We start from the raw sequence: 18,402 nt of genomic DNA on the forward strand, positions 1-18,402 counted from the left end.
CATTTTATTGATTAAAAAGACATTTTATAATAAAATGTTACAAAAATGCTATTTCAAAATTTTTAAATATCTTAAATTTTTTTGGGTTAAACACCATTTTTTAAACTTTAAAATATTAGATTTATGTATACTGCGATTAAAAAGCAATAAAATAGAGTACTTCACATGCTTCTTTTTTTACGACCTTTAGAACACATATACCCCCTTATCAAATGCAGCTAAAAAAGTGTCACAAACACAATTTAAAAATATAGCAGAAAACAGCATTTCATTTCGTTGCTTTGATAAACACTAAAAATCTTCTTATAAAACTACATGCACTGCTTGAAAAACTAGCTTTACAAAGCAAGTAAAGGTAATGTAAATTTAATATTTACATAACCTTTAATTACCTTTACTTAAATAAGTCAAAGTTCTAAAAGGTGACCTTTACAACAGCTTTACTTAACTAAAATGTGATGTAATGTCCCACTTTTTCTTGTCTTTACATAAAAGTAAATTTACTTTTTACTGGGACAAAATATATTATTTTATGGACCTTAAACCTGATCTTTAAGAAATGTAAATATTAATTTTGATCATCTTTAATTACTCAAAATGTCATATTTAAGTGTTTTAAATATATCTTTGTGGGCACAACAAAGCTGACCTTTACAAATTGTAAAGGTAAACTTGCATCACCTTTAATTATTCAAAATGTCATATTTATTTATCAATTACGACTTCTTTTAATCATTATTCCTTTTCAACCTTTGTTCTTGATTTCACATTTTTTGATAAAAAAAAAAACCCATACAAAACTGTACATTGTTATATTTTTATTGAATAACAAGTCACTATGAAATTCAATCGCAGCTTCTCGGGCCTATACGGCAGTGCCCGGAAAACACCTCGAATGTACAGTTGTATTAAAAATACCGGATGTTAGAACTTTATACAAAATGGGGCTGATTCTCATTAAAATAAGTACAGGCTATACAACATTGTATGTCACTTCTGTGGTTTGTTTTTATTTCATCATCGAGCTCAGATCTCAACAGCTCATAAAATGTGTGTTGTATTTTTATCAAAGTCTTACAAAAAGGAGGGTTTTCATGAACGACTTTGTTATACATTCGAGGTGTTTTTCCGAGCTCTGCCAGAAAGGCCTAAAAGCTGTGATTAATTAGTACAATATCTGAAGGTAAACATTTCAAGATTTAAAATATGTTAAAGCTTGCTACAACCAGAACCAGGTGGATTCGAACTCATGATCTGCGGATCACAAGCAGATCATGCTGTAAACCACTGAGCTATGACAAAATGCAATCAAATATGGTTGATACAAAAAAATTGAACAAAAAATTAAAATAGCCATCTTGTGACCTTGAGTCTAAAAAGTGTAAGTCTGATTTTAGCGAAGTACTTTAAGCTATAACACATTTTTCCACACAAAATAAGTAGCTACATGTTCTATTTCCAAATTAAAATGGAAAAAATAAAAAAAATCAATTAAAAGCCGGAAATATTTGGAGTAACTATATACATAATTGCAAGAGTTATGGAAAGAAGTCAAATTATGGAAGCCATTTGAAACTTTGAAATGTCCACGCATCTGTTTCAACCTAGAAAGTTAATTTGTTGACTAAGGTAAGTTACCCCAGTATTCAAAATTTTTTTTCACAAACTATATGAAAGAACATACACATATTTGATGATTAATTGTATCAACCAGCAGGATTTCACCCAAGAACATGCACTTAAAATATAAATTGAGAAGTTAAAATTCTAAATGTACATGTTTGAAATTTCTAAATAAATTCACAATACACAAAACACAATGTTAGGTTGTACATTCAAGCATAAATCTATTTAAAAATCCATGAAAATTCCTCATTTAGGTCTGGAGTGGGCTGTTCCTTCGTTGTTCCTGTTGTTCTTTTCTGCAAAAGTCTCCTACTCCTGGGTGGACATGTCTCTAGATACTTTGCGTCTAAGCTCTCTTTCACATGTTTCCATGTGTCACTTTCCCAGGAGTAGGGATGTGATAAAAACCCATCAACTCCCTCCTCATCACTGGACATATATTTGTATGCCTGTTTGGTATTCAAAAACTTTCTTACGGAGGCCCTCTTCTCCTCTGTCCAGTTCTTCTTTTTGTCCGTAGCTGCCAGTCTTCGTCGTACTTTCTACAAAGATTTGAAAAAAAATCTCATCTTTAAAACAAACACATAAGAACTTGCAATTATCGAAAACGAAATTTATCATATCTCATTTAAGACATGATAAAAAAACAAAACAAAACAGTGCCCTCTTACTATCATTTTTGACAAAATTGACAAGTGAAATAAGCTATCAGTTTTATACTGCCATGAGAAGAATTATGTAGGATTTGAAAACAATTTTTTAAATCAAATTTTCAAAATTCCTATCACATGTGGATTGATAGACAACTATAAAGTTAAACTTGTATTCAATCAGGGACTTTGCGGATATAATAAATTTGTTACATGTACCTCCTTTTTTCTTTCATAAGTTGCCTGACGCTGTTTATGTAATACGTCCTTGTTCTTTGCCTTTCTGGTGGCCCCTTCCTTTTTAGAGGTAAAATATCGTTTCACAGCAGCTATAATAAAGTTACATTTTAATTATTAATAATGATAATATAAATGAAAATTGAACTAAGTAATAAACATGATAAAGGAAAGAAAAAATAACAAAACAAGAGTGGCTACATGTATATATCAATCATCCAAGCAACAATTTCATCGGACAATATCTATACAAAGTTGGACACCCCCCCTTTCAAAATGTAGTCTCATTCTGACCACTCCCATCCTAGTTGTAGTATACTTTGATCATACAAAGTCCATAGCTTGCTCTCAAAAGATCATTATTATTCTTACCCTCTAAGACTTCGGAAGACACATCTGGGGCAACTCCTTTTACACTTTTCTTAATAAACTCTGTCATTTCGGCATTGGCTTCATCATTAAATCTGCATGAAAGTAAGAAAAACCAACACAATAGAAAAAATCAAGTTTCAAAAATACCGATAAGTGAGAAATCTAAAAATTTCAGATTACAGCTGAGTAAAAATGACAGTAATACATGTATATAATAAATTCATTTTAAAGCTAAATCCAATAAAATATGAAATATAAAGTATTTGTTTTACCTTTTCTTGAAATCCCATGCCAATTCCCTGTCCTCCCCACATGTGTAGAATTCTTTGACATTATTCTGTAAATATTTTCAAATATGAACAATATGATATCACATGTAAATTAAACACTATTTGAAAAACAAAGTGCAAGTACTATTTCGATGAAAATTATTAAAATACCATGCCTTGCTATCAATTGCAAATTCAAAATAATGTGTACCCTTATTCTATTTGGAACACTGATGGTCTCTGGTGCTTCTTCTTTTCTTTTTTCCCACTCCCTCTTCAGGTCCCTTATTTCATTTCTTACCACTTTCATTGTGGAAAGAATTTCTTTTTGTGTGGCTTGCATTTCTTTTAATTGCCCCTGTATACCTGTTAAAACAATAAGAAATATGTAACTGACAGAATTTAAACAATTATTTATCAAATATGTAAACATAAGAGCCCACATCAGCCTGTATACTAAGAGACAAAGGGATGCTAAATTGAAAGCAAAGGTCGGAACCGGCACAATGGTGTCAAGCTGACATTTTCTTTTATCATGTTTATATACGAGGGTCAATAAAAAAATACGAAGACTTTTGTCATAGCTATGTTACTTAACGTCGTATCATTACTCAATTTGGTAGACATAATTTAGCAATACATGTAGTTTCAAACAATTTGCAAAAAAAAAAACTTAATAAATTTCTTTATTTCTAAGAATTATTTAGAATTTAATCCTGCTAAAATGAGGTCACTGCGCACGGTCAAAATGTGTGTTATGTCAACAATAAACCGTATTATGTTGAAAGTAATATCTCCATAAATTGGGCTTAAAACCAAATAATATTGAAACTTAAATGTAGTATAGTCATGGTATTCTTTGAACCAAATAATGACGGGATATATTGTTTTGTCGAACATATATTAGTTACAAAAGTCAGATAGTCCTCTTTAGAATTTACTAAAAACATTGACGCTGCCGGACCAAGCACTATTGATATCGAAATCTCGTCTCGTTCAACCAGACGTTCGGCTGTCTCCGTTAATCTCCAACAAGCAAGAGAGCCTCTCTGCTGTCGGAGATTTACGGAGACAGCCGAGAGTTTGGTTGAACGAGACTATATTAAACTCTGGCGTAGGAATACATGAGAATAAAAAGTATCTGACTTGTTCGTATTATATAAAATCTGACTATTTTCAAAGTGTTTGTAAATAAGTTTCCTAGAAAAACAATGCTTCAGCATACATTTGGCATTTCTATCTAATATCTGTAATCTTGTATGCCCTCTGGGCCCAAAATTGGAAATAAACTATTATTATTATATTATATTATTATTATACATTACATCGAATTTTTCTAATAATTTCAAGAACTAAGTCTTCTCAGCGGTGGTAATTTGTGCTTCGGTCCAAACACTGTTTCACTTTCGGTTTGCCAGAGTACCTGCATAGGAGAGTTGATTAAAATCAACTCCTAAAAACTTATTATTAAAACACACTACTTACCCTTACTAGAGGTAAGCCTTGGAGTTACTAATTCATGCGAGTTCTCAGAAGGTAACTGAATCCCTCTAGGGGTTTTCTGTGCAGAGAAAAAATCACATGATTGTGTTATATAAAAATGTTTTGCAGGTGATTATAATTATTTGTTGATATCACAAATACTGAACTTGAACTCGGGACCTCTGGCTTATCGTGCCATCACTCTTGCCATCAAGCTTGATATTCAATGTATCTACTGACATCTACATAGTTGTGATAAGTCTGATAAATTGTTAGTTCTATTCAAATTGCTAAAAAATTGTAGTTTTGATTTACATACCTGTCCTTTCTCCACATTTGTTTGCACTTTTTCTCTGGTTGACTGTTTTTTTCTTGGTGATCTTCTTAAAGCCCTGGTCATCTAAGAGAAAAAGAAACAAAGTTATTATCACTTTATTTGAAATATTGATCTACTTTAACATTTACTACATAAATAAAATAACTTTTTTTTCAAAAACTATATATGCAGTCATAAAAAATTTGAACTGTAAAATGAATAATTGTAAATATTGTAGGTTGAAGGTAACTATGTGAAATTTATTTTTTCGGAACATTAGAATTTCCAAGTACTTGATTTTTGAAGAGTCAGGGGGAGGAACATTTTCTACTTTTGTCACCTGTTTATTATTGATAAGTTGATATAATTCAGTAATCTGTTAATGAAATTGTTTATGATAAGTACTACATACTGTCCATGATGAAGATGGAGTGTCAGCATCAGTTTCAAATTCCTTGTCCGATTCTTCCATCATCTCCCTTGTACTACTTGGTCTTTTCCTTGGAGACCTCCGTAGAGCACCAAGACTTGATTTCTGAACCAAATAATGAAAATTCATATTATGATGGGTTTTTTTTTTTTTTTTTTTTATCTTTGATAATAAAGTCACTGAATTAGTTGATTCTACTTTCACAGTCATTTAACACATTTCCACACATGCAGTTTTAAATTTCTGTATTAATACCTTTCCACATGTAGATGGAGTCCGAGTTGCCTCATATTCTTTATTCCATGAACTTTGTGTGCGTTTTTCTTTAGATTTCTGAGAATCAAAATTAATGAAAATGATCCAATTACCATTCAAATACTGAATTTTTACCAACTGTAAAACTAAACTGAATTTGAATGAATCTATGACATGCCATACTTGAATGATAATCAGTGAATACCAGCTAGTCCCACCATTTACTTTTAAAATACATAAAACATCATAGTGCAGGAGGTAAGTGGTAATATGGTATTGATAGGGGAAAAAAATTATGCAATATAAACCTAATCAACTAGTAAAAAATATCATTGTAAGGGTGTACAAGAGAGAGAGAGAAAGAGAAAGAAAGAGAGATGCAATACATAGTTTAATAACTTGCTGCAAAACTGTACGTATCGTCAGGGGAAATTTGTGTTGATGGACTTGGAGCAACAGTTCTGGGACATGCATTATTAACAAAAAACTATTATTAAATGCACAGAAAAAGTTATGATACATTTCATTTTTGATGTCATTACTTTACTAGCATCTTAATATCTTTTAAACGGCCTCACCAGCCCCGTAAAGCAAAACGGTGTGGGATGTTTACAAATAAGAATGGCAAATCTTGATCCCGACATGAAATACCAGCAATCATACTTCACTTTTCAAAGTCTGAGAGAAGTTCTGCAGCTACTATATTCTTATATTTACATTGTTCAATGTCTTTGCCTGCGATAACACTACGCATCGATTTTGCACTATATAACCCATAAAGCCAAATTGAGGCGCCAGCGGGGTTTGCTTATTTATATCTAAATATTTAATCGTACGATGGTTTAAAATTATATAAATATAAGTAATAAGGAATCATTTTTATAAAATTATGAGGTGATAATTTCAGTCGGGGCGTGATCAAATCTATCATAAAGCCCTTTGGGCTTTATTGGATTTGATCACGACCCAACCAAAATTATCACCTCATAATACTCAAAGAATGATTCCTCATATAATAACTATGCAACTCAGCAAGTGTTATATAAATTTACAAAAACAATATTAAATGTAATGGTGCTTTCTTGAGAAAGAGAAAGGCCAAAGTGTAAGGTGAGAGATGTGAAATTAACATTTTTACTACTAAAACTGTGTGTTTGTACATGGGTATGTGAGAGAGAGAGAGAGAGAGAGGGAGAGGGAGAGAGAGAGAGAGAGATGTGCATGCAACATACTTATATTGGGGGGCTGGCAGTGAAATATAGTCTAATAAATACAGAGACATTTCAGATTTCTTACCAAGATTGAGTCGGAATCCGATCCAGCGTCGATATTTGGAGACAATGGCCTTAAAACACGTGCGCGCTTCTTCTTTTTGGTCGGGGTAGGTGTAACGTTACTGTCTACATCGCTACACTCCAGTGAATCAATCTCCGTGTCTTCTAACTCTAAATGCAAACTCTGTTGACTTTCTTGTTCTTCCTCGGAACCGCTCAAATCCATTAAATACTGTGACATCTTGGGAAATTCACAGGTCTATCGTTTGAAACTCTTGTATTTAAGCCGAGCGCGTTTTTGTCTCACTCCTGATTGGCTGTCAGCATCATTTTCCATATTTGGCAGTACCAAGCAAGCGTTCGTTTACTGATTCGCGTCTTGATGATATTTTTGTTTTGTTGTTTTTGTTTTTGGGTTTTTTTTAATTGTATTTCGTACATTATTAATAAAACACAATAAAAGAAATTAAATGAAGTAGGTAGGTCGTAAGTAAAACGATTGAAATGTTTTTACGGAAGTGTTTTGATGGTTATCGAATTCATTAACGATTAATTTACTCATTTGCTAACCCGAAAGCGCGCGCAAACACTAATTAAGCCTACACCGTGCACCCAGAACAAAGACGTTGATGGCAAAACAGAGTTTAAGGAGTTTGTGAGAGAATTTTTGCGACAAATACGGTAAGAACATACATTAAACATTATCATGGTTATGAATATAAGTTATAGCACTTTAAACGTTTTTTTTTTTTCACAGTGCAGGCCTATTATGACTATTTTTTTTGCTTCTGAAATCCAATTAATTGGCGCTTAAATCAATGGGGGTGGGGTGGGCGGAAAAATAATTGTTGGAGTATGGAATATTTTTGACACGTTTGGAACGCCATGTGTATTGTTTTAATACCAAAATATTAAAATATTTTATAATACAAAGGACAGTGCGTGTTACAAGTTTACATGTACAGTATGGCTTTACACGTGCACTGAACAGTTAATAACGTGTTTCATTTCAGTTCAGCAAAGTGACAAATTAAATATCCTATTTTAAAGAAAAAAATGAATATGTTGAACACCCCCCCCACCATCACTGTTTTATATTTACATGTAGGTATCACACTGCTTAATGTGGTTATATATCAAGAATACTATTGAGAAGTATCATTGAGAAATACAGAAGTGGTTAATATTCAACTTTCTTAGTTAAGGCAAATTTATGGTTATTTAGAAATTAATTGTGACATTTTTGCATTTAAAAACATTTTGCCTTGTCATGATACTGAGATTGCCCCCCCTTGTAGGGATGTATTGTTCTTTTGTTTTCAGGGGGGAGGGGGGTGAAACAATAACATATGTTTTCAATATTAGTAATAAAGAACAAAGAAATATTCCATGCCAACATGCTGGGGACTCATTATTTATGCATTTGAGAATTTACAAGAAAAGACAAAACAGGTGCCCCCCCCCCCCCCCCCCCCCGCTAGTTCTCCCTAGTGTTGTATTGTAAAACAGTGAACATGTTTGTATAAACCCTGCTGCTTTCAAGTAGTGCCATAAGTTCTGACTAATTTGTGCACTTGGTAGAAACAGATAATTTTCATAAACAACAAAATATTTATGCTTACTAATTTATGCATGTTATTCTGTTTTCATTCATAGGTTTTAAGATTTTAATTTCACCAAATGGGCAAGAAATGTAAAAGTAAAGAATCCATTAAGGCAAGAAGTAGAAGAAGACGAACTTTAAAAAAGAATCGACATAATATTGAATGTCAGAGAAATGCAACAAATGAAATTCAAACAACAGATGCACATGCATGTTCATTATCAGCAGAGGATGTTGATGGTATGCACTTTAGTAATTATGACCAACACTATCTTTTATAACTATATGTAACAGGAGGTCAAAAATAGTGAAAGACCAGGTACTCTACTATCTGGCACTGACAATTGAATTGGCATGACTGTCACACTTATTAACCTCCTTTTGGCAAATAATATAGCCTTGAGCTGATGCAAAGTTCATAATAGGAAAACAATTTTTAATAGATTTATAAAAGTGATATATCTCTAGAACTACATTCAATTTGTTTATATTTTTAGAATTACCTTTAATTATATATCTAGCTATGCAAACATTCTACAAAGTAAAACAATTGTGTTATATTTCAGCTAGTATTTGAAAAGATATTAGAACTACTACGGCTACTGTATTTTTTCTGGTATTTTTTGTTAGTACTTTGTTGTGATGTTTTATTTATTTATTTTAGAAAGGGATCATAGCAATATGAACAAAGATCCATTCTTTAAGGATTTTAAGAGATATGTTGCAGCAAAGATTCGCCTGGATAAAGCGAAACAACAGATGAATTATTGTTGTGGACCTAGTGTGGTCAAAACGATGGATGGACACGGTTAGTTTATCTCCCATTTGTTCTACAGAGTTTCTGTAATCATTTGTTAGTTGGTTATTGTTGTTCTTTTAAATTTATGTTTTTGATTAATAAGCTTTTTTTTTCTCTGTGTCAGGCCAATTTTGTGAAAAAAGAATTCTATTAATATATGTTTTTATACCTCCACAAGTGAAGTTAGGGGATATATTGGAATCACCCTGTCCATCTGTCTATCTGTCTGTGGACAGACACCATTTTCTCCCTTCCAATAATCTTTAAAACTAATGCACAGAATAGTGAGAAATTAATTGAGACGTAATGTTAATATTAAGCCATGGTCAAATTTTTGAATTATAAAACTGTATCAGCATTTTTGTCATTGTAATGATTATTGCTGAACAAGTTCTTACAGCTGGTGAAGACCCGTACAGTGGGAACAATGGGTGATATTAATGCAGTCATCACATTTATGACATGTCGATCGTCTCGCAGTCCAGTAGTACTGAGCAATCTGGTCTTAATATGATGCTTAGAATAAATAATTATTATAAATTTATTCAATAGTTGTTTGTATTTAGTTTTAAAAACATCCATTTCTGTATATTTTACTGAAAGAAAACGTTGTTTAAGCATGTGCGTAAGGTTAGCACTAAATAAATAGCTTAATCATAACATCCGGTAAGACTAACTTTAAAACCTGTTGGTCAACCCGGAAAATTCTGAACTCTTGAAACTTCGAAGTTTTTCCTCGGTCCCATAGACTTCAGGCTATCGAGAGTTACCTGTATTAATAAGACAAGATTTAAGGACTTTATGACCGTTTTCTTTCTTTTTGTTAGTCTTCATGTTAAAAAGTAAGGGAGTTAAATCCTTAAAAAAATTGAAATAATTAATAGAAACCACTCTAAAATATGCAGTACTTATCCAGATGTTGCTTAGTCCTTTTTTCATAACAAAATGCCTGTATATATTTTTTTGAGTATTTTATCAACTTACAATGCAAAATAATTGTGTGTTAAATATTTTATGAATTAATAAGAACCTCAGTGCTTCCAAAGGTATCAATATTTTATTTATCTGAGCCTTGGTTTGGATGGAGCAAAAGTTGAGAGAAAATTTATAATCTATATAATTAGCCTTATTTCAGTTCCAAACCTGAGATTTTAGAAGAATTTTTTTTTACACCATTGTTGGTGTATTTTCAGAGAAATATAATTTAGTCATTAGTACAATAGATATCTTCAAAACAATTGTCTTCAAACTTGGTGCCAATTATTAAAAATGTTTATTTCATTTCAGTGAAAGTAGTATTTCTTGATGAAGAGTACAAGTTTTAATGGAGAATAAAAAAAGGAAAAGAAAGACTTGCATACAATGCAATGAGGAATATAGTGCAAGACATTTGAGCAGGCATGCCTGTATCCCAAATGAAGAAACAGTTAATGAGCCGTTGCATCAAACATCATCTGCAGTAAATACCGACACTTCTAAACAAGACATTGGTGTGGATATAAATTTACCAAGGTATTCTGATTCTGAAGACTGTGATAATGAGGTGTGTGTTGATGAACATTTATCGGATTCATCTGATAATGAAGAGGAACTCTTATTTGTTGATGGGCTTTTAGATAATGATTATTCATCAGATGATCAAACATCAGATGTAACTTATGATCAGTATTTAGTGTCCTTTTTTAGAATGCTGCTTAGATGGCAGGCTTTATTCTATGTGTCTGATCAAGCTTTTGCATATTTGATTTTACTTTTTAAATCACTATTGTATTTGATCTCCTCTACCTCTGAATTTGCTTCTGAGTTGTATAAGAAATTTCCAGCAACTTTATACCAGCTCAACAAGTTTATCCGTTTTGATAGAGACAACTTCAAAAAATTTGTAGTTTGCCCAAAGTGCTTTGCTGTTTATGAACTAGAAGATTGTATAGAGTTTGTTGAAGGTTCTCAAACTTCAAAACAATGTAGAAATGTTGTTTTTCCAAATCACTCTCTAGCTCATTATCGTAGACCATGTGGTGAACTACTTATGAAAATCATTAATATAAATGGTAACCAAAAATTAGTTCCAAAAAAAACCTTTTGCTACAAAAGTTTAGAAGAAAGTTTAAAAATTTTAGTTAATAGAAAGGATTTTGAAGATCAGTGTGAATCATGGCGCAACAGAATTGTATCTGAGGATATAATGATTGATGTATATGATGGTGATGTTTGGAAAGATTTTAATGGGAGATCATACAATTTTTTTACAGAAGAACGCAACTATGGGGTTATGTTAAATGTTGATTGGTTTCAGCCATTTAAATATACAAATTACTCAGTTGGTGCAATATACCTTACAATTTTAAACTTGCCAAGGCAGGAAAGATTTAAGAAAAGAAATATTATTCTCATTGGTCTAATTCCAGATATGAAATCTGAACCACCTACCAATTCATTTATTGAACCACTTGTAGAGGAACTGAGAATTGCTTGGAATGGTTTCACTATGAACAGCTTCAAATGTCAACAGAATCCAGCAACATTTAAAGTAGCTTTGATTTGTGTAGGTTGTGATATACCTGCCAGCAGAAAACTATGTGGATTTTTAGGTCATTCTGCCACCAAGGGATGTAACAAGTGTACCAAAACTTTTGATGGAGTTGTCGGGGAAAAAAATTATGGGAGTTTTGATGTTTCATCATGGGAATTAAGAAATTTAGAATCGCACAAAGAGGCTGTTAAAAAAATAGTTAAATGTAAAACAAAAACAAATAGGGAAAGGTTAGAGAAAGAATATGGAGTACGCTATTCGGTCTTACTAGAATTGGAATACTTTGATCCTATAAGAATGACAATTATAGACCCAATGCATAATTTGTTTTTAGGGACTGCAAAACGCATGTTAATTCTGTGGAAAGATAGTAAAATTTTACTGCCTGAACATTTCAACGAAATTCAAAAACGAATGGAACAAGTACAATGTCCATCTGATGTTGGTAAATTACCACAAAAATTTTCAAGTAGTTTTGGTTCTTTTAATGCAGACCAATACAAAAATTGGACCATTCTTTTTTCCATTTTTGCACTGAATGGAATTTTACCTGATGTTCATTTAGAATATTGGAGAAAGTTTGTTATTGCTTGCAAACTGCTTTGTACAAGATATTTGTCCAGAAATAATGTCAAGGTTGCACATTTGTTATTGGTATCTTTTTGTAGAAAAGTAGAGCAAGCATTTGGTTGTCAAGTTATAACACCTAATATGCACATGCATGCACATTTAAACAAGTGCATATATGATTTTGGTCCTGTTTATTCCTTTTGGCTTTTTAGTTTTGAGCGTGAAAATGGTGCTTTGGGTTCTATTCCAACAAACAAAAGAGATATAGAAGTACAACTCATGAGAAAATTTTTGAAATATAATCATTGTGAAGATGTGTTATTTGATGAATTGAATTTTTCTGTTGAACATTTTGGACCTGAATTTCAAAAACTCAATATGATGTATGATGGAAAGGACAGAGGTACATTAAATGAAATGAACAAAGGTATTAATTATGACTATGTAACAATGTGTTCAAAAAATGTACGTATAGATTCTTTTCTATGGACAATAGAGTCTTTTGATGACATAAAGATCTCCACTTTGAAAAATTGTTCATTAAGTGATAGAGATGTTGAATTTTTGAAAAAAATGTATGGTACTTTATATTCCAATGCTGAACATAGAAACATGCATATTTGTAACACATGTCGGTCTGCCAAGTATGTAGATATTTTTGGTTCCATTCTTGGTGTCAAAATGGGAAGAAGTAGTAGATCATCTATGATAATAGCATACTGGCATAAGGATAATGGGCAGATATGTACATATGATGATATGGATCTTACTCCATGGCCTGGACAAATACAACAGTTGATTGTACATAATGTAATCTTTGGCCAAAAATCCCATGTTCATTTGTTAGCCAAAGTCAAGTGGTTTTCAAAACTTGATGAACAAACTTTCAAACACTATGGCAAACCTGTAGAAGCATGGCATAGCAATGTGTTTGATGTAGAAGGCCCATCTACATACATACCCGTACAACGAATCAAATCAAAGTTTGTGTATGCTTATGATAAAATAGGAGGCAAAAATGTCATTGTTGTCATGCCAAGAGAAAGGTTTCTTTGCTAATTGAATTTATATTTAAAAACTGTCAGAGAGAACATACAATGTCATTTGAATTGTTCATAGTGGTTATTTTCTTGAAAATTTACTGATTCAGAATGAAAGTTATATACATATGTAAAATGCATTGTGTAGAAAGACATTTTTTTGTCAATGTTGAAATTATCATGCATAGTTTTTATCTTGTTTTACATGCACATATTGTCACACACACACACACACACACACACACACACACACATATATATATATATATATATATATATATATATATATATATATATATATATATATATATATATAACCAGACACATTCTATGACTGGGCTTTGCTTGGGAACGGAAGCAAATATGTTTTAACATACTAAGAACATTGTACAGTACTTCTTGTGTACATCAATAACACTATTAAATGGCATTCATTTAAGTAGTATTCTTTGTGAAGTCGAGCACATACGTTTCGATGTATGAAGCTTGACACATGAAGGGCACAGTGCTACTAGTGCACGTCAATTACAATATTACATAGCATTCGTTTAACTACTGGTAGTACTTCTTTGTGAAGTCGAGCACATACGTTTCGATGTATGAAGCTTGACACATGAAGGGCACAGTGCTACTAGTGCACATCAATTACACTTTAACACTGCATTGTTAAGAAGTACTTCTATGTGAAGTCGATCACATACGTTTTGATGGGTGAAGCTGGATACATGTGGGGCACAATATTGGTAATTTGGTATACATTTTTACACTCGCAAGGCAGTATCCACTTTGTTAGGCAAGACATTTGACACTTCACATGCACACAATCATACATTTTTTATTTTGTTGATTTTATAATACTAAGGAAAAAAATTGTATAAACTCATTGTTTCCTCATTATGAGTATATGATTATGTTTATTTTTTTGTTCATGGATTAGGGGACACAATTGGCATTTCTTATCATTTTAATTGCATAGTCTTGCATTTATGTAAAATATTTATTTTTGCAATGTTGTTTAATAAATATAGCTACATTTATAAAAAAAAAATTTGAGTTTGATTATTGAATGTATTACCACGGAACAAAGTGAACGATTTATTGAAATAGTTCAATGCTTTAGCCATATGGAATAATTGCCAGAATATTGGATTTTTAAAAAAAAACTTGACATGGACAGAAACTTGTAAAACATCAATCAAAATTTCAAAAATTAAATTTTAAATTTATTGTTCAGTAAATATGAAAGGTAATATTTAAATACATTTTGGTAATGTAAAGGTCAACTTTGCATCTTTACTTTGATTAAAGTTGATACAAAGGTATATCTAAAATTCTGGGCATCTTTATTTAAATTTACTGTTAAGTAAATTTTTGTAAAGGTGTGAATTACTGCTCAGTAAACATGAAAGGTAATATTTAAATACATTTTGGTACGGTAAAGATCAACTTTGTATCTTTACTTCAATTAAAGTTAATACAAAGGTAACCTTGATATTCCGTGCATCTTTAATTAAATTTACTGCTGCAGTAAATTTTTGTAAAGGTGGTTTTTCAAGCAGTGATGTCTTGAGTACAAATTAATTTTCTAGATAAACAGTACCTTTCCTCCGCATATATAAACATAAACGTACTAAAATCTCAGTACAAAAATTCACGATTTCCAACTATTACTCATTGAAGATCAAAACCTTTATATACTGGTAGACATTATTTACACTTGACTGCTTCTATCAAATTCAGAATTATCAATTAAACATTAACAATTAGAATCAAAAACAGTAAATCCGAACAAATATCGTTTTCGATTTTAAAGCTTATTATATCCGCTAAATTGATGTCGAGTCTGAGTAGGGATCTACCTTAAATGATTATAATTTTACTGGAACTCTTTATAACGAGGAGATACATAAAAGATGCTCGAGGAACGTGTCGTCTGACCTTAAGAAGCCATGATGCATTTATTTGAAGTCGAACGCTCTTCAAAACCACATTTACCGAAAAAAAAAAACTTACAAAAGCAGATCGCCAATAAATAAGCCTAGGTAACACCTGAGTTAAAAAAAAACTAGTGGGTATTGGTTTTTTTTTTTTTTACAAAAAAAATACATGTCTCCCCTTCTCCCCAAGGATTGTAATATGGGGCAAATTTAACAATTGAAAAAGAATGATGTCAGCTATATGTTACCCAGACCCAGACAAAATTTTATTATCTTTTTCTTAATTTGACCTTTAATAAAACATGGTCAAGGTCATATATAAATCAATAGTACACCTAAGTGTATTATTATTGTTCTTTGTTTAAAATTTGAAGTCCTTCTGTCAAAGTATATTCAGGAGTTGAACAATGAAGTTTTTTTCTAATTTGACCTTATAATAAAATTTTTAGGTCAAGGTAAAAAAAGGACTATGTGCGGTATGATCAAATATCTGCCCCCGATTTCAACCAATTTTTAAATAGTATCGTATAAAAATAAAATCTTTACAAATCATTGTATAGAGGATGCCTATAACTTTATTAATGATTTTAGTCATCGTTGCTCATTCGCTGTGTATCTATGACGTCACCTAAATGGCCCAAATCTCGCAAATTTGCAAACAAATGAAAATATTCTCATTTTTTGCTATATATTTTGCATTCGGAAGTATAGAGCGCAGGTCTGCTCAAGTCCGATTTTAACATATGTTTTCTTCAGACAGTTATACACATTATACTAAAATATGGTACTTGAGCAAGCCTGCGCTCGATGTTTCCCAATCGAAAAACCATCGGAAAATACCCATTTTTCGCTACAAAACATCAATTTATCAAAATAATGCAATCTTTATGACGTCATATCTACATTATGACGTCACTGTGGTGATAACCTTTTACACATTTATTTCCAATATGATTTTAACTCTCTTTCACCTTATTTTTAAAGCTCTTTCTAAAACTTTGATTTTGGGGGCAAAAAATGCATAAAACCGCACTTAGTCCTTTGGTAAGGTTCAACTAGGTTATATACCATCTATCCATGATACAAGTTAAAAGTCTGTATGTTAAAGGAGTCTTGTGTTATGTTTCGGACAATATTTTTTATGAAAAGCTTGACCTTGAAGAACAAAATAGGTCAAGGTCAAAACGTTTGGTGGCGTGCACTCCTTCTCAATACCATATACCTATGTTCAAAGTCTTAATGTCAAATGGTATTAAAGTTATGACCCAGACAAAATATTATTTTTTTTCTTAATTTGACCTTGAGTAAAACAAGGTCAAGGTCAAATATTATTCAATAGTACACCTAAGTGTATTATTATTGTTCTTTGTGTAAAGTTTGAAGTCCTTCTGTCAAAGTATATTCAGGAGTTGAACAATGAAGTTTTTTTCTACTATGACCTTGAAATAAAAATTCTAGGTCAAGGTAAAAATTTTTGTTAAGGTTCAACTAGGTTATATATCATCTATCCATGATACAAGTTAAAAGTCTGTAAGTTAAAGGAGTCTTGTGTTATGGTCCGGACCAGGCTTGGGGTAATGCTAAATGTAATGGTAATGCATTGCAATGCATTACATGTTTTCAAAGTAATGCTAGTAATGTGTAATGCCACAAAATTAGCATTACAAGTAATGGTAATGTAATTCATTACTTTCCAAAATCTACTGTAATGCTAGCATTACATGGCATTACTTTGCATTACTATGCTTATTTATGCATGTTCAGTGTTCACTTTAAAAAATGTGATGAATAAATGAATAGTTGAAATTGAATTTGATTAAATTTATTTTTAAAGAAGAAAGAAAACATTTTTGAGCTAAAAATGTTTTAATTGTATTATTAAAAAAGATTTTTCAAAATTCATTTTTGAATTGTTAATATAACTAAATATAACAGCACAGTTTCATAACATTTTTAAGAGTGTTGTTATTAAGAGTTTTTAATCATTTAAACAATTTACTCCAATTAGTTTGCACTTCAATAAGAAATGTGTCAACAACACACTATGACCCCAGGATTCTAAGTATCAAAACAATCTATTTTTATGAGAAGTGCTAAACACCCCAATCCCCTTCCCTTTACTATGTCCCAATAGAATAGGAGAGAGACATGCACATTTAAAAGCAAAATGAATGCACTGTCCATCCATAATGAAAATCAATATCACTTCCAATATTATAACCCATTTGAAAATAATTTTACTTACGCATTCTCTCTCTCTCTCTCTCTTTCTCTCTCTCTCTCATATTAAGTACACTGTTCATTAGTTTGGACTGATTGAAAATACAAGATTCATGTATTTTTTTCTATTATTGCATTTAATATATCCTAAGATAAAGATCGAAAAACAGTATTTTTCAGTCCAAGCTTTGACTGCTCCTGTAAAAATTTAATATTTAGTATAGCTAACAGGATGAAGTTAAAAGATGAACCCTTTGAAACTTCAATCATAAGTGCAACAGCAATCTATTGTCTTGAATTGTCCTCAGTAGAAAGAAATATGATTTAAATATATTAAGAAAAATAACTGGGAAAAATCATATGTTTATAAATTTATACACTTAAGTGTCCAAAATTATAAAGATTTGTGTAATCTGGGGAAATATCTCTATTCAGCTTTTAATAACCACAACATTATTCCATAAATTGTTTTTTTGTTATGCATGTAATTCTGTGTCTTTAGTTCGTTTCTGACATTGTATCATGGCAAATGTCTATAAATATATAAATGTTTATATATAATTAACATGTTGTTAATAATGCTCCAATATAATTTTATATTGAGAAAATAAAGAATGACTCTTGTATACATGTAGTCATTGAATTTGAACCTGATACTGAGCATGAAACTGTAGATATGTTAAAGAGTGTCCTATATTTGAAACATTTGCAAAAACTCTTTCTTAGTCTTACTTTTTTTTAAAAAAAGTAATGGTAATGGTAATGCATTACTTTACTCATGTAATTGTA

At 31.4% G+C, this 18,402-nt stretch overlaps 2 protein-coding genes across 2 annotated transcripts; one reads left to right on the top strand and one right to left on the bottom strand.

Moving 5' to 3' along the window:
* Positions 1-803: 803 nt before the first annotated feature.
* Positions 804-5,036, bottom strand: LOC128169375 (uncharacterized). Its single transcript, XM_052835528.1, has 7 exons — positions 4,956-5,036; positions 4,640-4,715; positions 3,366-3,520; positions 3,158-3,222; positions 2,886-2,977; positions 2,496-2,605; positions 804-2,168 (listed from the first exon to the last, which is right to left on the bottom strand). Exons 1-7 carry the CDS (start codon positions 5,034-5,036, stop codon positions 1,848-1,850), a joined length of 900 nt encoding a protein of 299 aa, XP_052691488.1. The 3' UTR covers positions 804-1,847.
* Positions 5,037-9,291: 4,255 nt separating this feature from the next.
* LOC128169376 (uncharacterized) lies at positions 9,292-13,475 on the top strand. Its single transcript, XM_052835529.1, has 3 exons — positions 9,292-9,322; positions 10,601-12,819; positions 13,264-13,475. The coding sequence occupies exons 2-3, from the start codon at positions 10,638-10,640 to the stop codon at positions 13,473-13,475; spliced, it is 2,394 nt and encodes a 797-aa protein (XP_052691489.1). The 5' UTR covers positions 9,292-9,322; positions 10,601-10,637.
* The last annotated feature ends 4,927 nt before the right edge of the window (positions 13,476-18,402 follow it).

Source organism: Crassostrea angulata, unplaced genomic scaffold (genome assembly GCF_025612915.1).
Source record: "Crassostrea angulata isolate pt1a10 unplaced genomic scaffold, ASM2561291v2 HiC_scaffold_123, whole genome shotgun sequence".
Lineage (NCBI taxonomy): Eukaryota > Metazoa > Mollusca > Bivalvia > Ostreida > Ostreidae > Magallana > Magallana angulata.

Excerpts from the sequence above, each read along its gene's own strand:
- LOC128169375 (XM_052835528.1), bottom strand. The coding sequence starts at position 5,036 with ATGACCAGGGCTTTAAGAAGATCACCAAGAAAAAAACAGTCAACCAGA. Across the intron at positions 4,716-4,955 it reads CAAATGTGGAGAAAGGACAG|AAAACCCCTAGAGGGATTCA; the intron begins GTATGTAAATCA and ends TTCTCTGCACAG. Across the intron at positions 3,223-3,365 it reads GTGTTCCAAATAGAATAAGG|AATAATGTCAAAGAATTCTA; the intron begins GTACACATTATT and ends AAATATTTACAG.
- LOC128169376 (XM_052835529.1), top strand. The coding sequence starts at position 10,638 with ATGGAGAATAAAAAAAGGAAAAGAAAGACTTGCATACAATGCAATGAG. Across the intron at positions 12,820-13,263 it reads GTATGATGGAAAGGACAGAG|CCAAAGTCAAGTGGTTTTCA; the intron begins GTACATTAAATG and ends TTCATTTGTTAG.